This window comes from Capricornis sumatraensis, chromosome 2 (assembly GCF_032405125.1).
Source record: "Capricornis sumatraensis isolate serow.1 chromosome 2, serow.2, whole genome shotgun sequence".
NCBI lineage: Eukaryota > Metazoa > Chordata > Mammalia > Artiodactyla > Bovidae > Capricornis > Capricornis sumatraensis.
In genome coordinates, this window is record NC_091070.1 from 127,551,801 (window position 1) to 127,574,635 (window position 22,835).

At 44.3% G+C, this 22,835-nt stretch overlaps 1 protein-coding gene across 1 annotated transcript in view; it reads right to left on the minus strand.

Moving 5' to 3' along the window:
* Positions 1-4,471: 4,471 nt before the first annotated feature.
* Positions 4,472-22,835, minus strand: part of PTGFRN (prostaglandin F2 receptor inhibitor) — an 83,461-nt gene continuing 65,097 nt past the window's right edge. Inside the window, exons 7-9 of the mRNA XM_068960557.1 lie at positions 15,566-15,673; positions 9,621-9,926; positions 4,472-7,877 (exon numbers count right to left, since the gene is read on the minus strand). Of these exons, the coding sequence (XP_068816658.1) occupies positions 7,711-7,877; positions 9,621-9,926; positions 15,566-15,673 (581 nt within the window). The 3' untranslated portion in view covers positions 4,472-7,710. The remainder of the gene's footprint in view (positions 7,878-9,620; positions 9,927-15,565; positions 15,674-22,835) is intronic.

Below are 22,835 nucleotides of genomic sequence, written 5' to 3' on the forward strand. Positions count from 1 at the left end.
CACAGGTTCGATCTCTGGTCTGGGAAGATCCTACATGCCGCGGAGCAGCTAACATAGGCCACAGTTACTGAAGCCCAAGCATCCCAGAGCCTGTGCTCCACAAGAAGAGAAGCCACGGCAATGAGAAGCCCAGACACAGGAACAAAGAGTGAGACCCTGTTCACCACAACTAGAGAAAGCCTGCGTGCAGCAATGGAGATCCACCACAGCCAAAAAATAAAATAAATCTTATGCCTTGTCCCCGCCCCCCCAAACTTCTAGATGACCAAGTCCCCCAACTCCTGGACTGGATCTTCATGAGCTGGTGCTTGAGAACCCTCCCATCACCTCACCTTTCAGACACAGAACCACTGTGTTTCTTTGAATGGGTCTTAATATCCTCTCATACTGTCCCCTCTGCTTGAATGGGTCTTAACATCCTCTCTAATTTTGCATACACTGTCCCCTCTGCTAAGAGCCCTCCCTACCTGATATATAACTACTTATTTAAAATTTGGGTTTGCGTCTCCTATGCAAAACCTTTCTTGACACCTTAGAAAGTGCACCGCTCCTTCCTCTATCTCTGCCATGAACTGCTATAATACTTATTACACATAATAAAATGAATGATTTACATGCCCATGCCCTCTCTGATAAGTCCATGAATTTCCTAAGGGCAGGAATCAGTTCTTACTCATCTTTCTATCTCTTCAAAAAATATTGAATGGCTAAAACAGTCAGACACTGTAGCCGGTGCAGTGATTTAGAACATGTACACACTTTGGAGCCAGAAAGACCTAGGTTCAAATCTTGAGCAAATTAGTTTCCTTAAGCCTCGATTTCCTCATCTCTAGGAATGGGGACAATAATAGGAGAAACTCCACTATCTTTGACACAATTAGAGCTATCAGTTGATCAGTTAACAGAAATGTCAGGTAAAGATGAGAATTATCAAGACATTCATGTATTTTAAAAATTTTATTTTCACTTCAATCATATAGTATGTATTTGCTCAACAATCTCTTGATACAGGCCCAGGTCTATTATCTGGAGTCTCCTCTCTTTGTTTTGCATAAACTAAACCTATTTCCTCTTCTACAACTTTCAGGTTTGATTTCTTTAAAATGGAGTAAGAATTAACAACAACAAAAAAACCAACGTTTGTAAAGTCAATGGAGTACAGATCTTCCTATGCTTTTATGATTTATAAAAACATAAATTGTTTATAGTTGTTTTGCCTGGACTTAAATTGACAGCACTGAAAAAAAAAAGCAATTTGCCTCTATCTAGTCTTTTCAAGGAATTCATCTCCTTTTCATCAACACATCTTTCTCTGGCACTCATATTTCATTGATTTACATATTATTCAATGAAATTATATAATCAAAGTAACCAGTACTGGTGGCACAAATACACTGGCAAACAGAACAGAGAGGACTCAGGTGAGCATTACTCCCCACCCCTAGTGGAGCCGAGCCAACCAGGTGTACAAGCCCCAAGCAGTGAGTGTATTAATCATGTCATTTTATTTCTGGTTTTTGATGCTTTGACATCCAGAGCCTGGAGACACTGCTCCTCTCAGGACTGACCAGTTCCTAGAAAAAGGAAGTCATTCCGATTTGCCTGTGAGCATGCCTTCCATCAGCTGGTAAAGAATCTGCCTGCAATGCAGGAGACCCCGGTTCGATTCCTGGGTTGGGAAGATCCCCTGGAGAAGGAAACAGCTACTCACTCCAGTATACTGGCCTGGAGAATTCCATGGACTGTATAGTCCACGGGGTTGCAAAGAGTCAGACAGGACTGATCAACTTTCATTTTTTCACTTTCATGCCTTCCGTGTGCAAACCCCTCCTCCACTGAGCTCTTACACTCAGGACCACTGTTCCTTGCTCAGATCACCCCAAGGCCAGGAACCAGATGTGTTGGGGGGAGAAGGGGAATAGCTGGAGTATTAAATTAGGCATATGCAGACCATGACCTATTGAACAAGGAGGCACAAACCACCCACATCGGGTCAGCAAGTTGCTCCCTCAGCATCTGAACCCCCACCCTGAGGAACTGAAACCCAGGGTCATTTTGATTGAAGGCGCAATTTCAATACACTCACACAAAGAAAGTTAAGTCATAAGATTTATTACTTACAGACCCCAGAAACCAGGGCTCGGGGACCAGCAAGCCAGGGGAAAGGCAGTCCTGCGACATCCCAGGTGTCCAGTGAGCAGGAGATAGCAGGCTAACAAGCGCCTATTACTTGTCAGGTGGCTGCGGTGGAGGCTGCAGGCTCAACTCAAAAGGGTTATTTTAAAAGGAGCCTGGGGAAAAGCAAAGTGGGGACTTGGGGCAGGAACCGTAAGCTCAGGTCCTTATCTATACGTTCAGGCTTTGGCTGTGAGCAGCACTTTTATCCTGTAAAATCCTAGGCAGCAACGCAAAATAGCTTTCTCATCACACCTGATAACTAAGGACACTTGCTATGCCCCAGAATCCGCTGAAATTCTCCAAACTAATCAATCCAAAGCCAGCTTACCCTGACTTGCCTGTTCCTTCCTGTGAAAACCAAAACAAGGGCTGCAGTCCATGCTTTTCTCTTGCTCCCTCTGCTGCCTGAGGGACGCTGGCGCTTCCCCGTGTGGTCCCTGGGGTGTGGTGTGACTCCTCCTCCTGGGATCTGTGAGTGAAAAAAGCTATCTTCTCAATGGGTGGCCCTGCTTCACTGAAATAATAAAACCTGTATTTTGAAGCGGTGTGCTACGCACACTGGTCTGTGGGTAAGAGGACATGGGGTGGCTGTTAGCTGGAAGATCCAGTTACATGAAGAGCACGTAAGAAATCTGCAGTGGTCACCTAGGGTGACCTGAGGCTCTTGCCCGGGTGAGAGTGCATGCGTATGCATGCTCAGTCAAGTCTGGCTCCTTGCGGCAAGAGTGCTAGAGTGGGGCGCCATTTCCTCTTCCAGGGGATCTTCCCAGCCCAGGGACTGAACCCATGTCTCCTGCATCTCCTGCACTGGCAGGCAGATTCTTGACTGCTTGAACCACCTGGGAAGCCCTCGTGCCCTCGCCCAGGTGCACAGCACATCAAAGCATCCCAGTGTTAGTTCCCAGTGGGAAGAGGTCCCTGCCCTCGGGCCACTTTCAGACGACCAGAGCATCTGTCAGGGGTTTCTCTTCCAGCCTAGAGGGGCAGATAAAGGCTCCCTGTGAGACTAGACACAGAAGCAGGAGTTGGAACAGGTAGAAAGAGGTTTCTGGATGAGCCAACAGCAGCTGCCAAGCCCTCTAGGAAGGACATAAGTGGGAGGTTTTCTGTGCTGAACACAATGCGTTGGCCATAGGAGTTGTGTGAGCAAGTTTTTATTTTTCTTTTAATATAAACTGAGGCAGGTACAGGCTCAGCAAGAGGTGTGGGACTGCTGCTGACCAGCTCTGACTGTGTCAGTGTTTTGATGTAAGCAGAATCTTCCCTCTTCGTGGAGAAGCATGCAGTGTTGGGCCATTTCCCACGGGACAGCGTTCATTGCGCATTCATAAACCTCTAGTCCCTACTATGGGGTTTCCCTGGTGGCTCAGTGGTAAAGAATTTGCCTGCCAATGCAGGAGATGCGGGTTCGATCCCTGGTCTGAGAAGATCTCCTGGAGAGGGAAATGGCAACCCACTCTAGTATTCTTGCCTGGGAAGTCCCATGGACAGAGAAGCCTAGCGGGCTACAGTCCATGGAGGCAAAAAAAAGCTGGACACAACTTGGCAACTAAAAACAACAAGTCCCTTCCATATGCCTGGACTGGGGCCAAGCCCCAGGCGAAGTTGGTTAACAAGGACACAGACCCAGCCTCTGAACACCTCACAAGTGAGGTGGTTGGTCCCTGCCCAAGACACAAATAGGGAAGGCTGGCCGAGGCTGAGCGGCTGCTCCTGGGGCCAGCAGGGAGGTGGGAGCCCCAGCACTCTCTCCTATCCTGGACTCAGAAGCCAGCAGCCTGGGGAAAGGATTGTTTTTAGATAATACAGGGGCCTGTATGGACCTGTATGGACCTGTTTGGCTCCAGACTGGGTCATGAGTCAGAAAAGCTGTTCTGTTCCAGGCACGACATGGTCACAGAACTTGGGTGTGTTTCCTCATCCGCAGAGAGGAACAGCCTCTAACTTCTCTCTTTCCTGGCAAGGGTCCTATAAGGTCGTGAGAATGCAGGGAGAGACCTAGAGACCATCCTCAGCAGGGGGGGCCCAGCCCTCACCTTTCCACTTGGTGGAAATCTCACTACTGGTCCTGTTAAATCCATTTCTTCTTTTATCTTTGGTGAACATCTACAACACTTTCACGGGATTCCAAGAGATGAGAAGGTGCTCTAGTGGCAAGGGAAATCAGCCACAGTCCCTTAGGCGGAGGAGATGAAAGGTTAACAGAGGCCGAGATCAAGTTCCTCACACAACTTCAGTTTAAATTAAACTTCCTTTAATGAAATAAAAAACAAACGGTGCATTGCATAATATTTTGTGGTCACAGTATAAAACAATACAATTAGTTCATATAACATTGGATATGGACAAAAATACACAAGACCCTTTCTTTTGTCTATGTAAAATTCGGCAGATCTGTATGTGCCACGCTAAAAAAGAAAGAAAATCAACTTTTTTTCTCCTAGTGATCTGCACATAATATTTATCACTGAGAATTTGGTCAAACAGCGGAGGAGAACTTACCCAAATCCCAGTTCCCTTCTTCCTCTGTTGTCATCGGTGAAGGTTAAAAAAAAAAAAGGGTTTTCTGAAAGTAGCAAGTTGTGTAGTATTGCTTATTATTCCTGCTAAAGAGGCTCAGTCTTTGGCGCACAGATGTCAGTGACAAAATCATGGCTGCAGGCAGTCTGCAAAGCAAGAAGCAAGAGCCACCAGGGAAAACAGACAAGGGTCTGGGCAGGAGAAGCCACTTTGACCAGGATCTTAGGGAAAGCCACATAGATAGGAGGGGAGAAAACACACAAATAAATACGTTTCTAAATTAAGATTTTAAATCCAGTTGGTGAGTCAGAGTTCCACTGTCCCATGAAAAATCTGAAAAGTTGTTAAAAAGTCAGAGCTGGCATTTTCTTTTTTTTAGAAAAGTGAAAAGTATATGTAAACATTATAAAGTAAACAATGGAAAGGACTTTTCAGGCGTTTATCTGAATATAGCTTAGGCTCTTTCTGGGGATATTTTTACGATCAGAAGAGGAAAAAAAAAAAGTCAAACTCTCTATCAAGTTTCTTTGTGTTACGCAGTGCACTTTCATCCGTGGCAGTCGTAGCTGGGTCCTTGCCTTCATGCCAGTGCTTCTGCGGTAACCTTTTCCAGAAGAGCACTCAGCAGGGGGCCCTATTTGGTATAACAAGAGTACATCTCACACTCTGACCAGGGCACATGTTCCAGCCATGTTCACGTCCCTGGAAGGAAGGAGGTCCTTGGTACAACGCCCTGTGACTTCTCCCTACTTTGTGCCAGCCCAGTGGATGGAGGGCGGGGCTAGGGGCTCAGTAGATGCCCTAAAAGCCCCAGCCTTGAACTGCAACAGCAGTTTGAAAGGAAAAGGTATGGTGTGTGAGCACGTGTCTCCTTTACTGCCTCTGGTTGTCTGCTGCGACCCGTCCACGCTTTTTCATACACCTGGGGCCACCGGGTCATCCAAAGCCAAGTATCCTTTCCTCCTTCCGAGGGCCTGTACTACGACAATCCTGAACCTTCTTTGAGAAGGCTGATCACTGTGAGGGCTCAGAGGGCACTGGCTGTTCTGAATGCAGCACCTGTGTCTATTTCCTGTTTGCACAATCACCTGTGACTCACCTCCTCTGAGATGGCACAGTTAGGAAATGGCATAGGAAATACCCGAATCTAGAGCTATCACAGCCTCTTCCCCTCCCCCTGGTCTTTCGTGCTCTGGTAGAGCAGACCTGCGGTACGTCTTCCCACCACAGATGCTAGGCCCGGAATTCCTCTGTTCTGCTACCGTTAGTACAGAATCTAGTTTCAATTATATGAGGGGTCCCCTCGGTGGGCAAAACCAAAAGGAAAAATTTGGTGGCAATCTGCCGTCTGCGGGGTGACTTGGTGATATGCACAGAACAAATCGTGGGCAACAGAGGAGGGAAGTAGAAGGGAAGATGGCTGGGAGCAGTCCAGCTTGTCCGGCCCATTGTGACAGAGAGCCGCATGTGAATGGCCATCATTTTGTATTACTTTATTGCTCAAAACAAACGAATCTTTTTTTCCCTTTTGGAAGACAAAGTGGTATTAGGTCCTTCAGAGCCAGGGTAAAAGGACGCAGAATGCAATGTGGGGACTGAGTCACCAGTGAGCCTCAGGAAACCCCACTGGGATGCTTCTGAAAGGCCAGCGCTGCGTAGGGGCAAGACACAGATCTTTCTGGGACCGCTGTCCTACTCCTGGTGCGAGTGATCGGGCAAAGCGGACCACTCTCAGATCTACTTTGTAGGCTGTTCACACAGCAATAAATTGCTGGGTTTCCTTTGTGTTCCTAATAGGAAACCAAACACACCACAAAGTATACCCTTTCTCACTAACCCCCTGCAGGGGATTTTTTAAGACTTGAAGGACTGACAAGGTCACAGAAAATGCATGGTTCTTCTGGGTAATTTCTGATTCTGTGAAGTTAGTCTTGCAAGCAGCAATTCGACTTCACATTAAAGAGCCCAAGTGGCTCGTGAAGGACATGGGGTGTCAGTGGTTCCCCCTGAAGACCCACAAGGCTTTAGCCTCTCATAAAAGGCGGGACAGGGAAGAGAGGTGGCTCTGTCCACCTGACACACCCCTGTACCACTGACCCTCTGGCACAAACTGCAGAAATCGAACTTCCAGGATATCCCCCTTCTGCAATCTCTGGGGCCCCCTGAGGCATGGTACCCTCGAACTATGGGAGTGACTGTCTGTTCCTTTCCTTGTCTCCGACGTCGTCTTCTTTGCAGGCCTTCTCACTGCCCTGGACAGAGGGGGCTGTGCATTTTTCTTCATACTCATTCTTAAGGCTAAGGTGGCAAGATAAGGTGCTTGGTGGAGAGCCAAATTCTCAATTCCAGGGCCATTTCAGCACTCGCACATAAAGCAAATACGAAAGAAGTGGAAAGGGGCAGAGAAGCAGAAAACCAAAAAACAAAATGCATTTGGGCTTGATAGGAAGTTACGGACTGCAGGTTTAGATTTTAAATGTAGCCTAAACCCCCTGGAAAATAGGGGGTGGGGAGGGCAGTAAAAGCCACACATTAGCCTTCAGCACTGGTCTGTGTTGTCCTCGGCCGGGGCAGAGGGTCGCCTTCCGCAGCTCTCTTAGCACGTGCCTCCGACTCGGAAGGCGTACGGATCTCACCCGAGACAAAGAACTCTGAACGCCTTCACCCCTTTCTCACTGCAACCCCTCAAAACAAAAGGTAGAAACACACACAAGTCAGAGATCTATAAGCCAGGAGGAGAAAAAAACTAGAGGTTAACCATTAAAAAGCCGCCGTCGGGAAAACACACACTCGATTGTTCCATCAGAAAGTGCCGTGGGAAGAAGAGCCGTGTGCTGGTAAACATGTCTGCGCTCAGGACTTGACATGCAGAAAAGAGAGAGCGCCGAGTCCCACCTGAGATTAGAGAGGACTGGTTTTTAGTGTAACACACTTTGCGTTAAAAGATTGCTGTCCTCATCTCGCCCGAACCGCTCCTCGACCGTCCCTCGGTCTCGGCCTTTCTGGCACCAACTAGTCCATCTCCATGGACATGAGCCGGCGGCGCTCTCGCCGGGTCTCCTGGACTTCCTTCTTGCAGCACCAGTGGGAGCTGCAGTACCCAATGAGGCAGGACAGGAGCCCGATGGCCGCGGACAGGCCGGTGCCAATCAGCAGCGGGTACTTGAAGGCGTTCAGCACTGGGAGGGAGAGACCAGAGGGACAGAATTAGTGATGCAAATCGCCGGGTGCCGGGGGGTGGTGGGGAGAGCTCAGGGAAGACCACTGCCTCCCCGCCTCCACTGCCCGGGGTCTCCCCTAGGAGTCTGACCTCACAGGTCTTGCACCTAGCACAGGGCTTGAGACAAGAGCAGCTCAGCCATAGGTGTTCAAAAATGAGCAAATATATCCCCACCCAATTCCATAGCAGGCGGGGCGGTGGGGGGGGGGTAACCCAGAAAAAAAATTTCCTTCGATATCTTTGAATGTCAACTTGCTTTTTAGGGTTTTGGCAGGAGATTGATTTTTAAAAGTCAGTATAAGGGCACCACACATTCAGCAGCAGATGCATCCTTAAAAAAAAAACTACATAAATCAATTCTATGCATCAGATAACTGAAGTGTACTAGGGGAGCTATTTTAAGTAACACTATAGTAAATTATCTAGCAAAGTGAATAATCACTCCCTGCTTGTTCAGTGAATCTGGATTTTCATATGGAATGACTTCAAGCAAGACATTTCTAAGAGGCAAATATGGTATCACTGACTAAGTTGCAGGAACGCATACAGTTCAGATCCTGCACCTACAAAGTCCCCGTCCCCCAAATAACCAGCAAACTTTGGGTGGAGGCTGGCACCATGCTTGTCTGCCTGCCATTTAGCACAACAGCCCCATGAGAGATTATTATCCCATTTAACAAGAGAGGACACAAAGGATTAGAAAGACTAAGTCGACTGTGGAAGAGCTGGGGCTCCAATTCCAGTCCCCACCAAACTGACACATCGTCAGTGAAACGCACTTGACGGCTCCTACTTAATCCTTCCAGGCACCTGGACTTGGATTCTGTCCATGACTTTTTCAATTTACACTTACTCTGACACTTTCTGCAGAGAAGACAAGTTTTCCGTTAACCAAGGAAAATGTGCCCCCACTCCAGGAGGCTCAGAGAGCAGAAGGGTGGGGAGAGGGCCCCCTGACCACTTAGGCTGACTGGTGGTCAGTGTGAGCGAACAAGGCGGGGAGCTCCCCCTCCCATCTCAGGGTTCTGTGAAGAACCCTCCCTGTGCGAGTGAATGGGAGGAGCCCCCTTTCACCAAAAGCAGGACCAGTAAGGAGCTTTCCCAGATGGCTCAGTGGGTAAAGAATCCACTTGCAATGCAGGAGACAAGGAGACTCGGGGTTCGATCCCTGGGTCAGGAAGATCCCCCGAAGGAGGAAATGGCAACTCACTCCAGTATTCTTGCCTGAAAAAGCCCATGGACAGAGAAGCCTGGTGCGCTGCAGTACATGGGCTCTCAAAGAGTCAGACACGACTGAGTGACTAGCACAGCACAGGGCCAGTAGAAGGGTGAAAGGGGCAGGAACTCACTCACGGCCCCTCCAAGAGACCTTGACCCACTCTCTAGATGTTGTTCTCTGCCCCTGCCTGGCAGAATCCGTGCCAACCCTAGGATACAACAAAGTGACTATGTCCAGAATTTATAGAATGCATTGAAAATCTGTCCAGTAAGTTTGAAAAATCATTTCCCAGTGGTGCCTCCAGCACACCCGGTACCTAAGCTGGGAAAACAGCAAGGGCTGAGTGTGCACGCCTGAGCCAGGCCAGAGAGAAACCAGGCACATTCCTCAAAGGGTGAGAACCTGGATCCCATCAGCAGTGGCAAAGCGTGCGGAGAAGACATTCCCCAAACACTGAGAAGGTTATTTGTGTGTCATTCTTACCATCCATCTTCACAGTTATAAAGATGGGCTTGGACTGGATCTCTGCCTCCTTCTGCCAGGAGCCTGTGGGTGACTTCACCCACGGAGTCACGGAGCAGTAGTAGTTGCCAAAGTCCTGGTCCTCGGAGCCGTGCACTTGCAGCAGGAATTCCAGCATGCTCATGCGCTCCAGGCTGAGGCTGCTCTTCCAGTCCCTCTGGGCCGTGTTCACAATCCCCTTCCGATCCAGTGACGACAGGAGGACAGGAGCCTTGTCCAGGCCAAAAGAGTGCACCGCAAACCAGGACACGTCAAAGGCCATATCGTCTACGGATGACCAAGCCAAAACCCTGGGATCAGTGGCACAGGCAGAAGTTCCAAGTATGGATAACACACCTAAGGTGGGGTTAGTGGTAAAGAACCAGCCTGCCTAATGCAGGAGACATAAGAGACCTGGGTTTAATCCCTGGGTTGGGAAGATCCCCTGGAGAAGGGCACGGCAACCCACTCCAGTATTCTTGCCTGGACAGTCCCATGGACAGAAGAGCCTGGCAGGCTACACTCCACAGTGTTGCAAAGAGTCAGACACAACTGAAGCCTGACTGGGGGCCAGCACGGCTCTGGGGACCTTAGGTGTCCCCGAATCCTCTCAACAACTGTACATGAAGGTACGGTCACATTTTCTAATCTCTGGGGGTCCCATTAACCTTGTTTGAGATCACACAGCCAGGAGTTTGCAAAGCATGTGGCTTAACCCAGGAGTTCAACTGCAGAATCCAGCCTTTTACCCAGGCCACTGCCACCACCCAGCTGAAGGAGCACAGCCCCCAAATGTCTCCTCTACAGAACTTGGGATGGAAAGCTGGTGTGTGGTGACATAGAATGCTCTCTCCCCCAAAAGAAAGCAGGGCCCTTCAGCATTTCAGGCAGAAGAACCCAAGACTGGAAGGACACTAGTTGTAAGCAACAATACGCACATGAAGTGAATCGTTCAGAGACTCTGTATGATTTCAATATCGTTAGATCATGAAATTTTTGCAACTTGTTTTATGTCCCTGGATATGTTCCAGTGTCTCCTAGTTTATAGTCCATGGGAACTTGAGTAGAATCTGTATTCTAGTATTGCATGAAAATTGTATAAATCTTATTTATGTTGAATTGGCTCAAAAAAAAAAAATAAGCTTTCAGTTACAAGATAAATAAACAGTACTGATGTGGTATACACATGATGACGGAAGCTAACACTGCTCCGTGATGTATATGAACATTAAGAGAATAAATTCTAAGAGTTTTCATTACAGGGAAAAAAACACTTTTTCGTATCTATGTGAGATGATGGATATCCACTAAACTTACTGTGATAATCATTTCATGATGTATATAAGGGAAATCATTATGCTGGGTACCTTAAACGTGTATAGGGATGTATGTCAATTTTATCTTAATAAAACTGGAAGGAAAAACGGAAAAAAAATAATAAAGTGAATCGTACAAAATGGAGAGTTGTAAACAGTTTAGATTTTATCATTCACTGTGATTTTTTTTTCTCCCCTGAAGTGCTTAAGTTCAAAACAAGAGGAAAAAAATGTCAAGCTGAGAAAATTGAACACGGTTTAACAGTCCCAGTGAGTAATGCTGTGGAATCGTAAAGTACTCTGCAAAATTAAGGTTCTAACAGCCTCAAATATATTAATGTGGGCACAAGAGTAAGATGACTTTGGCACAAGTGGTAATTCTCATCGAACGTGGAAATAAGACTGCAAATCCTAAGCCTCTGACCTCTTCTTCTGACAGTTACCAAGTGATACCAGCTGTGTCGGGTCTGAGAGTCACCCAGCAGGCAAGAAAGCAGGCCACAAACACTGCTTTATCTTAAATTCACTTGACAAGACTTTCTATACAAATGTTAAATGACACAATTTTTATTAAACAAAAAGTAATATCCATTTAGTAAAAATACACTAATGACCTCAAAAAGCACATTATAAGGCAAACAAATCATATTCAGATGCTTACACAGAGAAAAAGAATGTAAGCAAAATTAAAAGCAAGAATTTTTTTCTTTTTTTTCAGGGGGGCGCTACGTCTCTCAGCTTGTGGGGTATTAGTTCCCTGACCAGGGATAGAACCCTGCAGTGGTTAAGCACGGAGTCCTCACCACCGGACCACCAAGGAATTCCCCCAAAGTGAGAATTTCTACAAAATTGTTCAAATGATAATTCCTTTTCAACTCACAATAAAAATGTTAAGTGCCCAGTTGCTTTAGTCAAGTCCGACTCGGCGATCCCGTGGATTGTAGCCTGCCAGGCTCCTCTGTCCATGGGATTCTCCAGGCAAGAATATTGGAGTGGATAGCCTAACATGTTAATGGCCGCAGGCAAATCTCAACTCTACAAGTGATGTCAGCTCTCTACTCTGAGGCACCAAAATGTCATTTTTTTCCTTCCCATCAACCCACCGAGGCACTTGAGCAAAACATTTGATTGTTCCCAGCGTGCAGGCCATCTCTTGCCAAATGACCAACTCCCTGAGGGCAGAGGGCGTGCGGTCAACGTCCTCACATCCTGGCCAGTGCCTGGGCAGAGTAGATCACTGCCAGGTCCTCAATGAAAACCAGCTCAGCGCTGCTGTCACCTGCAGACACGGGGTGTTACTGAAGGCAGAGAGTCACAGCTGTGTCCATATTACTTGTGCCCGGACTCTAACCCCTCTCCCACCATGCCTTACAGTATGGTGGCCAGGCTGTAGAGTCAGGCTACTCAGGCTAGAATCCTAGCTCCCATTAGCCGTGTGACCTGGTTGAGTCACTTAAGTTCACAGTGAGTCAGTTTCCTCCTCTCTAAAAGGAAATTACAAGAGCACCCATGGTTAGTCAGCTGTATAAAATGCTTAAAATAACACCCGGAAGGTAGTAAGTGCACAGTAAAAGGTGGCCGCCATGAACATCCTTATCTCTGCAGTTCAACATACACACTGTACTAGGAGATGCTCTGACAGGAAGGGCACTGCCGCCTGCAGCAGGTGTTCCTGGCACTCGGCCCTGACCAGCTGGAGTGCTGGGCCCCCAACTGCTCTAGGTGTCGGCTGCTAAGCTCTCACACCTGAACCCTTCTCCAGTGGACTGTCCTTAGCTGTCAGAAGCCACCTCCAGGAGAGCCCCCCTGGAGGTGAGGAAACGCTACCCCTCCCCAGCCATTCACTGTGGGCAACAACCAACAACTGGGGAGGGCAGGTATAAGAGCCTTAGCTCAACAAGGTCACATTCTGTGGTATAGCCCATGCTCTGGGGCGCACCACAGGGGGTCACACTTGTTCTGAATTCCGATCTTGGCCTGGCTTCTTTCCTAGTTCTCCTTTGATTCCCTCAGTCCCTCCTAGTTTCCTCCTGAGGGCACATCTTCAATTAATCACTCGCACGCTTGTCTCAGGCTTTGCTTCTAGGGAATCTGACTTAAGACCCCGCCTCTAAAGAGCTGTGATCCTCCCCACCCCTCCCCCTGCGCTGGCACTTGGCCCACTTGGGCCACAAGTCCTTTCCAGAAGACAATTCCTTCATAGCCCATAGGAAACGTGAGGAAAAATGAAACCACAACTTGTGTTTAATTATTCAGAATCTTGTACCCATGTAGTCCAAGAGTGCAAAGTTCTGGAAAATTGTGATGTGTAAGATAACAGCTACCTATAGCTTTTGTAATTACATTGCAATTACCTATGAAAGTGAAAGTGAAAGTGAAGTCGCTCAGTCGTGTCCGACTCTTTGCAATCCCATGGACTGTAGCCTACCACGCTCCTCCGCCCGTGGGATTCTCCAGGCAAGAGTACTGGAGTGGGTTGCCGTTTCCTTCTCCAATAGCTTTTACAATTACATTGGAGGGAAAGACTTACGTTAAGGGCACAATTGGTGACCCATTAATTTATAAGAAAGACATTGAAATGTTACATTTTTATATATTTATAAATGAGCTTAATTTTTTTAATTTTTTATAAACAGAAGGATTGTTGGGGAGGGATAGTTAGGGAGGACATATACACTCTGTTATATTTTAAATGGATAACCAACAAGAATCTAGGTGACTCGTGCTCAATTGTGTCCAACTCTTTGCAACCCCAAGGACTGTAGCCCACTAGCCTCCTTTGTTCATGGGATTCTCTAGGCAAGAATGTTGCAGTGGACCTACTATAGAGTATATGCAACTCTGTTCAATGTTATATGGCAACTTGGATAGAAGAGGAGTTTGGGAGAGAATGGATACATGTATACGTATGGCTGAGTCCCTTCACTGCTCACTTGACACTATCACAACATTGCTTGTTAATTGGCTATAAACCAAAACAAAATAAAAAGTTTAAAAAACATTTTTTATAAATAAAGTTTAGAGGCAAAAATAGTATTAAATCATTTTAAGTTTTGCAAAGGACCTCCCTGCTCCCCCTTCCCTGGCAGCCTCCCACAGGAGTGGTGGCTCCTTCCTGACCAGAGGACAGAGCTGGCCGATCTTTGTTTCGGATGGTTTTTTTTTTTTTTCTTTTCCTTTTCTTAAGTTTTCCATAAACCCTTCTCCTTTTTTTTTTTTCAACCTGTAAAGCTCAATCATATTTAGGTTCCTGACAAGAGTCAATCTTGGTATCAATCAACTTGTGCAGGGTTCAGTAAACTGTAGCCTGCAGGTCAAGCCAGCCCACCACCTGTTTCTGTAAATAAAGTTTCACTGGAACACAGCCAGGCCCATTGGTTTATTCTCTTTGGCTGCTTTCCCTCTACAACAGCAGAGTAGAGTAACTGCCTCAGAGATCATATGGCCCACAGAGTCAAAAAAACTGAAAATACTCCCTACCTGGGTCCCTTCAGAAGAGGTTTGCTGACCCTGAGCTAGACGCACCTGGACCTTCAGCTGGGGGCCATGCGGGAGTCAGACCTCAGTGGGTGGAGGCCTGGGCCTCTGCTCCTGTTGGTCCCTCAAGATCAACTACAGCCCACTCTCAGTTTATGGACGGCTTGCCGTTAACATAGAACGAAGACCTGCTTCATTTCTACCCCAGGGCCACATGTCCAGTGGTCTCCGCAAAGAACTCAGTGAGCTCTGCACAATTTGGCCTTTTCAAGGTGCAAATCTGTGTGAGGTCATCAATCTGCCTATGATGGAGAAGGCAGTTCAAGACACCGGAGGTAAGAGCATGGGCAGCCCCTAGGCAGGGAGTCAGGGTCTCCACAGGCTCTGCAGAAGGCAGAGACACACCTGCATACATTTAATATTCTTTCAAACCCTGAGGATCTAAGTGAGAAGCACAGCACCTCATACTAAGGGCACCAAGCAGAAAAGGTGTAAGGCTGCTGGCCCACAACTCTTGAGCATCCTGTTGGCCCTGCTAATATCTTCTGCAAAGAAAAGATTTACAAAGATTTCCTAAAAGTTTAAACTGCAATAGCATACCCTGGTTACTTGCCACTCATTTGCTCTGCTTTGTATTTCTCCAGTGTTAATCACTATCTGATATTACACATATGGTGATTTCTTTCTTGTCTGTTTGATAAACTAGGCTGCAAGCTCCATGAAAGTAGATGTAGAATATTTTGATCATGCCTCTCTAATCCCAGTATCTAGAACAGCATCTGTTTATAGGAGTTCAACAACTATTCGAAGGAATAAACGAAAGACAAAATGGAAGGGAGCTGGACTCTTCCAGTGGGTTGCAAATCAGCCTGAATTAGCCCCTGAAGTGGCCACTGGATCACCATGAGAACTTACATTCGAATGTCTAGCTGTGTTTCCAAACCATCTAACAGATAGTGGCATCCATTTTAACAAGTCCTCAGTAAATATTTACTGAATACAAAGGACCGAGCTAGGCACTTTGGAAATAAATAGCCAAGCCAATCCCTGACCTTCACATCTGTAACACAGTGGGGATGATGAGTAACACTTAGAAAAGCCATATGAGGAAGGGGAAAGGATGGAGAGAGGTACCTGGATCCAAGGCTGCTCCTTCGACAGTGATGATACAGAACAATTTAATGAGATCTCCCCGGATGACCGACGGCGTGTCCGAATGCACAGAGGCATTGAATATAGGACCTGGAAGAAAGTAACATCACTTCATGATCCTCTTTCTCACTTTTGTTTAAATCCCATTCTTGGTGCACAAATGTGCATCCAAATGTGGGCTCCCTTTCCTTGCAACTGGGCTAGAAATCCACAAAACAGGTTTTTAAGTCCACAAAATAGATTTTTAAGGATGTTTTTCTTCTCTTCAGAGAGACATGAATTAAGCTACTTCCAGCTGAGCTTCACCTTAAGATTCCAACCATAGTCTCATTTCGAGACCACCCCACCTCCCATTCTGGTACAGTCGGGGATGTTTCTGGCTCCACACAGTTCACTTCCAGGGCAGAACGGCTCAGAGATCAGAGGGCTTGGGACTAAGTCAGGGACGCTTTTGGTCTCAACAGACTGAGTAGCTTCATTGTGCTGGGTACTGGCAATGGGCCCTGTTGTTACGAGGCTGACATCCAGTAGGGAGATGGGCAGGCCAACAATGATGATGTTGCTACAAGGTTCAGCTGAAGGCGATTCCAATCTGCTGGGGGAAACAGAGGCAGCTTGGAAATTCCTTTTAAATACCACCCAGACAGGACCTGTCCTGCCTGCTTCACTGGAATCCTCCCTCAACACCCAGTTCACTTTTATAAACGACCCCTTTACTTCTCCCAAAGGCCAGAAGATGGTTCTACACAAACCATGCTGACTCCTCATAGTATCACTGATTCACTGCAAGGCAGGGCTGTTTCAAGTTTGTAAGTTGTAAGGTAATGAGCATATTGTGTGGGCAAAAAATATGAAGGGTAAAGTAAAAATAATTTAGGGCTAGAAGTTAATAATATTTACCATAGAGTCAGTTGGATGCATTTGGCTGTAGGGATAATTATCATTGTGTTGTTTCATTACTAGGCACAAATAAATGACTTATTATATTAAAAAAAGGTATGCCTTGTATGGAAGAAATCTGTGGCTCCAATCCCCTCCTGAGGCAGAGAGAGGGGCTAGGTACTGCATTCTTTGGTTTTAACCCTTTGACAGCTTACTTTTTAGGTGAGGTTTAGCAGCTTTAAGCTAATCTGATCCTAAGAGCTCAATAGTTACCATATCCCAATTCTAACATCTAGGAATAGGCAAGCCTGAAGATGATTCCAGAATACCAATGCTATAGGATTTCCCTTGCGTTTTCTTGAAAACAAAGATAGATGGCCCTGGACACTGATTCTGAAACTCATTCGAAGATAAGAATGCAGATGTAACTACCTTTAAAATCAGATTATCAGGAAGGAAAAGGTACTTTTTAACATCCAAAAGAAATGACTGTGAGAAAGAGAGTAAAAGGTCATGTGAACCAATGAGGCAAAGAATTGAAAAGGCTATACTTTTATTTCAACATGAGTAGTAAGATGAATTCAACAAAGGGCTTTTCTAACACCGAGGTCACGAGTAGTCTGTTTTGCTGGGAGAAAGGCGAAGGATGGTTGGAGAGCATGGAAACCTTGAGGCGTCAGACGGCTCTGGTGGGTTCTGCTGAGCACTCACACTGGGCCTAGGGGATGGAGGACACAACAGAATGGCAGTTCCAGGACACGGGGAATGGGATGAAAGCGAAAAGGACAAGGAAACTTCACCCCCTTCTGGGCATCACGTCCCTCAATTAACTCGGCTCTCGGCCACGGTTTGCTCAGGTCCTTACCACCCTGGACTTGCTCTGTTTATAGCAGTGAGGTGGGAAAGGATTACGCCCGTTGCTCTGAGCTGGCTCAGTGGTGATGACTGGGGGGACTTCATGCCATTTATGGTCATCTGTGAGGACAGGTTAGTAGCAACCATGGTGAGCAATGGGGACTCAATTTTTTTTTCTCCGACTAGAAATTTCATGGTTAAAAATAGAACTATACTATGGGGCTTTCTTAAAGTGTTCCAGGCGCCTTCTCAGAGAACACAAGATAATGAAACACAAGGAGAGCCTCAGAGTGGATTCCGGTTCCTCTTTACTTAATTAGAAACAGCAAAGAAATTTGGACATATTTTCTTTACCTTATTTGGACAAATTTCCCTACCTAATCTGAACAGATTTCACTCTCTTTCCTTTACATTTCCAAAGAAACCCAAAATGCCTTCCGGCTCACAAGTCACAGCTCTCATTTCTCCTCGTGGCCGTGGGAACAACAGAGGATCTGCGCCATTCTCACCACACAGACGAGGACCAAGGAAAAGGCCTGCATTGTGGACTGTTCACAGCGGTGGATTTCCTTCGGACGAAACCAACAACTCACTGTTAATACGGGTCATTATCCCAGGCTTAGAAATGTTTTTATTATGGTCAATTTCTGGGTAATGCTGCTTTTGTGAGGGAATGTGTCTGGTTAACTTCACAGATGACAGATTATGGCACAGATAATCTAAGTGAACAACTAGGGCCACTACATGTCCCCAGATTCCTATCTGTAGAGTACACGGACCACTCAACTTTTAAACACAAACATTGACACAAACCATGCTCCAACTCTAGCCCCTAAGAAAAGACTGTAAAGGACAGTATTTCTGTGAAAGCCCAAACTGCAGACCATCTGCATGTCATCAGCAGGGAAGTGGTTAGCCAAATTCTAGCAGGTGTAGTCATTAAAGCTGGTATTGACCTATAATTTTTTATAACATGGAAAATGCTTATCTTATAATGTTAAAGTGGGGGAAAGCAGGTCATAAAATTGCATAGACAGCCTGATTTCAAAGTCATGAAGAAAACACGTAAGGGAAAAATTCTAAGATAACAAATACCACTAATTAGCAGTCTCTGGTAAGATGAAGGGTGATTGGGTGATTCCTCCTTGTATTTTATTTCCAAACTTCTCTATTAAGAAGAAAAATGTTATTATTATTCTTTTAACATCAAATATTAAATATTTAACATCATCATATTTAAACCATATAACCACATTTAAACCCCTGATACTTTGAGTCAGAAGATGTCACAACTCAGTAAGGCCCCTTGGGGAAACACGGTCCTTATACCAAGAGGTAAGTGTGCTGAAAACAGAGGACAAAAAGGTGGGCAGGAAAGACCTCTCTGTTACATGTATTTTACTGTGTGCCAATGATTTTTAGGAAGTGAAAGCTCTTCAGTATCAAGTCAATATTCTCATGGAGCTATTCAGGGCTATTGCAATGTGCTAGGTGTTGGATTTGATGCAGCTCCTCTTAATTAAACTGTGAACCCATGACAACTCCATGGGTTCAATAAAGCAAAAACCTTAAGCAGTCTATTCAACCTGTAAGCTACAGTGATTTTATCTGTTATGATGAGATTTAAAGAACTGGGTAAATAGATTCAATACCTATTCCTCACCTAGAAATACATATAAAAGATTTTATGTCTCCCTTCTTTCTCATAATAGTTTTAAAGAAACATCAAATAACAAATATAAAACAAAATGGAATAAAATCCTATAGACAATAAAAACAGATAACCCAAAGAACAAATACCCACATATTCATCTGAATCTCAATAGTCAGAGAGAAAGCATTTGATAACACCCAACACTAATTCGTAATAAAACATTCAACAGATTAGGGATGAAAGAAAACTTCCTCAACTCAATATTTGCTGTCTATGAAATACCCATAGCTAGCAAGATACTTAAGGGTAAAAGACACTTAACAGGAAAAATTCCCTCAAGATCAGGAAATAAACAAGGATTCCACTTGCACCACTACTGTTCAACACTTGACTAGAGATTCTAGCCAGGACAATTAAGCAAGACAAGTAATTAGAAGGCACTAAGGAAAACTGAATATAAGAAGTAAAACTACCTCTATATGTAGATGACACGGTCCTGTATTTAAAAAGCCTAAGCCACCAACAAAAACAACAGCAACAAACTATTAGGACGAATAAACAATTACAGCAAGGTTGCAGGATATAAGGCCAATTTATAGAAGTCAGTTCCGTTTCTGTACACTCACAATAAATAAGCTGAAAAGGAAATTAGGAAAGCAATTAATTAATTTACAGTTGCATCAACAATAAAATACCTAGGACAAATTTAATGAAAGAAGTTCAACATTTGTATGCTGGAAACTACAAACACCATTGAAAAATTTTAAAAGACCCGAATAAATGGGAAGACATCTCATGTTTATGGATTAGAAAACTATAGTGTTAAATGGTAATACTCTCCAAACTGATTTACAAATTTGGCACAATCCCTATCAAAGTCCCAGTTATCTTTTTTGCAGATATTAATGAGCTGATCTTAAAATTCATTTGGAAATGCAAGCAGCCCATAAAGCCAAAACAACTTTGAAAAACAACAAAATCAGAAGAGTCACACTTATTTCAAAACTTACTAGAAAGCTATAGTAACGAAACACTATGATTCTGGTACAGGAAAAGATACAGGATCATCAGAATAGAACTGAAAGTTCAGAAATAAATCCTTTTATTTATGGTTAAATTATTTTTGACAAGTGTACCAAAGTCGATGGGGGAAAGAATATAGACTTTTCAACAAATGGTGCCAGGACAACTAAGTATTCACACACAAAAGAATAAAGCTGAGTCCCAACTTCATACCACAGACAAAAATTAACTCAAAATGGATCATAGCCTTGAATGTTTGAGCTAAAACTGTAAAACTCTTAGAGGAAACCAGAGGTGTCAATCCTCACAGCCATGGATTAGGCAATGGTTTCTTAGATATGACACCAAACCCACAAGCAACAAAAATAAACTATAGATAAATTGGACTTCATCAAAATTAAAAACTTGGGTGCTTCAAAGGACACAATTAAGAAAGTGAAAAGACTACATAAAGAATAGATATTTTCAAATCACATATTTTGTTAAAGGACTTTTGTATTCAAACTATGAAAAGCTCCACTAGCCAACAATAAAAAAAAAAAGTCAATTAAAAAAGGGGTAAGTGGTATGAATAGACATCTCTACAGAGAAGACACACATATGACCAAGAACTGTTAATATCTGAAAAGATGCTCAACATCAACAGGCATTAAGGAAATGCAAATTAAAACCACAAAGAAATACTACTTCATATACACCTGTTGCTGTTTAGTCACCAAGTCGTGTCTGACTCTTTTTATGACCCCGTGGACGGTAGCCTGCCAGGGGCCTCTGTCCATGGGATAGCCCAGGCAAGGATACTGGGGTGGGTTGCCATTTCTTCTCCAGGGGATCTTCCCCAATCCAGGGATCCAATCCTCATCTCTTTATGTCTCCTGCATTGGCAGGCAGGTTCTTTACCACTAAGCCACGAGGGAAGCCCTCACATATACTAGGTTGGCTATAATTAAAAAAAAAAAAAAAGATGAAGAATAACAATAACTAACCCGTGAGAATGAGGACAAATTGGAACCCTTACACATTGCTGGTGGGAATGCAAAATGGTGCAGCTGCTTTGGAGAAATATTTGGCAATTCCTCAAAGAATTAAAGAGTTACCTTATGACCCAGCATCACTCCTAGGGGAGAAATGAAAATTTAATGTCTACACAAAAACTTGTACACTAACGTTTATTCAGCATATTATTATTATAATGGCCAAAGGATGGAAACAATCTAAAGGTCCATGGGCTGATGAACAGCTAAACAAAATGTGGTATATTCTCACACTGGAATATTATTCAGCAACAAAAGGAATGAGTTATTGACACATGATATAATATGATAGACCCTGAAAAAATGCTTCAGCAGAAGAAGACAATACAAAAGCCCACATACACGTCTCAAATCATATGAAATGTTTAAAAAGGCAAATCTATAGAGACAAACAGCAGAACAGCGGTTGCCAGAGGCTAGAGGTAGAGTTGGGAGTGATTATTAACAGGCACAGCGTGTGCTTTTTTGGAATGGTTAAAAAGTTCTAGAATTACATACTAGCAATGGTTGTACAATATATATCTGTGAATATACTAAAAACCATTGATATTTTGAATGGGTGAATTTTATGGTATATTAACCTTATTTCAATAAAGCTATTATTAGAAAATAAATAAGAGACACTTGTATTTTCTCTGTTCTTTCCAATTCCAAGGGTTTAAAATCAATATTCACTCTTTATTAATCTAAAGGTTGAGAGATGATTAGATGCCAGAACAGAAACCAACACAACACTGTAAAGCAATTATCCTCCAATTAAAAAATTGAAAAAAACAAAAAAAAGATTATTAGATGCCAGAAGATTATTACAATAATACAAAATAATACTAAAATAAAACAAACCTTACTAAGATTTAGTTTATCTTTCCTATAAATGCAATTCAACAAATATCTTGCATTCATTGTACTGATTCAATTAACACTTGAATCTTTATAGGTGAGTATGATCTTATACATCTAGAAATTTCTAACTGGAATCCAGGGCAGATTTAGTGAAAACATTCAGTGTTAAACTCAAAAGTGATGATCCTTCACTTTGATATTCTAAATAAGATTGGGAATTTAAAAATTTTAAATCATTTACCTGCTGAAACACACAGAGATTTGTCAGAGGAGCTTAATGAATTATACAGATGAATAAGAAACATTTCCATTTGAGAATATGTATGCATGCTATTAATAAAAAAAGGTAGATCTTCCCAACTTAAGGCATAAAAACATTTGACTTACCAAAGATAAATTATTCAGAACAGACACCAAAATGCTCCTGTTTTAATTAACCCTTTCATAACACTGCTAATAATTACTCTTAACAAAGCAGATTGACAGACACAGTCACATACACCACCAGAGCTCTGGAGACTCGACTAATTGGAAATCCTTTCCTAATCCAAAAGCAAAGGTGAGGCCCAAGGTTGGGATACTCACTTGTGTATGGAAATATTGCTGTGATAAATCAGACCAAGAATAGCACCTACCACCTTCAGTCCTAGGGACCTCAAAGAGTGAAAGCTACGGGCTGGATAAAACTTGGGTCTTAGCTTTGAATCTTTCACTCTTGGCAAGTCATTTAATCCCTCTAGAGGCCCAGTTCCCTCTTATCTTTATACTCTGCCATGTTCCCTGAAGGATTTGACATAGCCGTGTGTCAACTGATCTGTTTTAAAAATGAGGGGGTTGGGTTTCCCTGGGAGGCCAGTGGTTAAGAATCTGCCTTGCAACGCAGGGGATATGAGTTCAGTCCCTGGCCTGGGAAGACTGCACATGCCGCAGGGCAACTAAGCCTGTGTTCCACAACTACAGA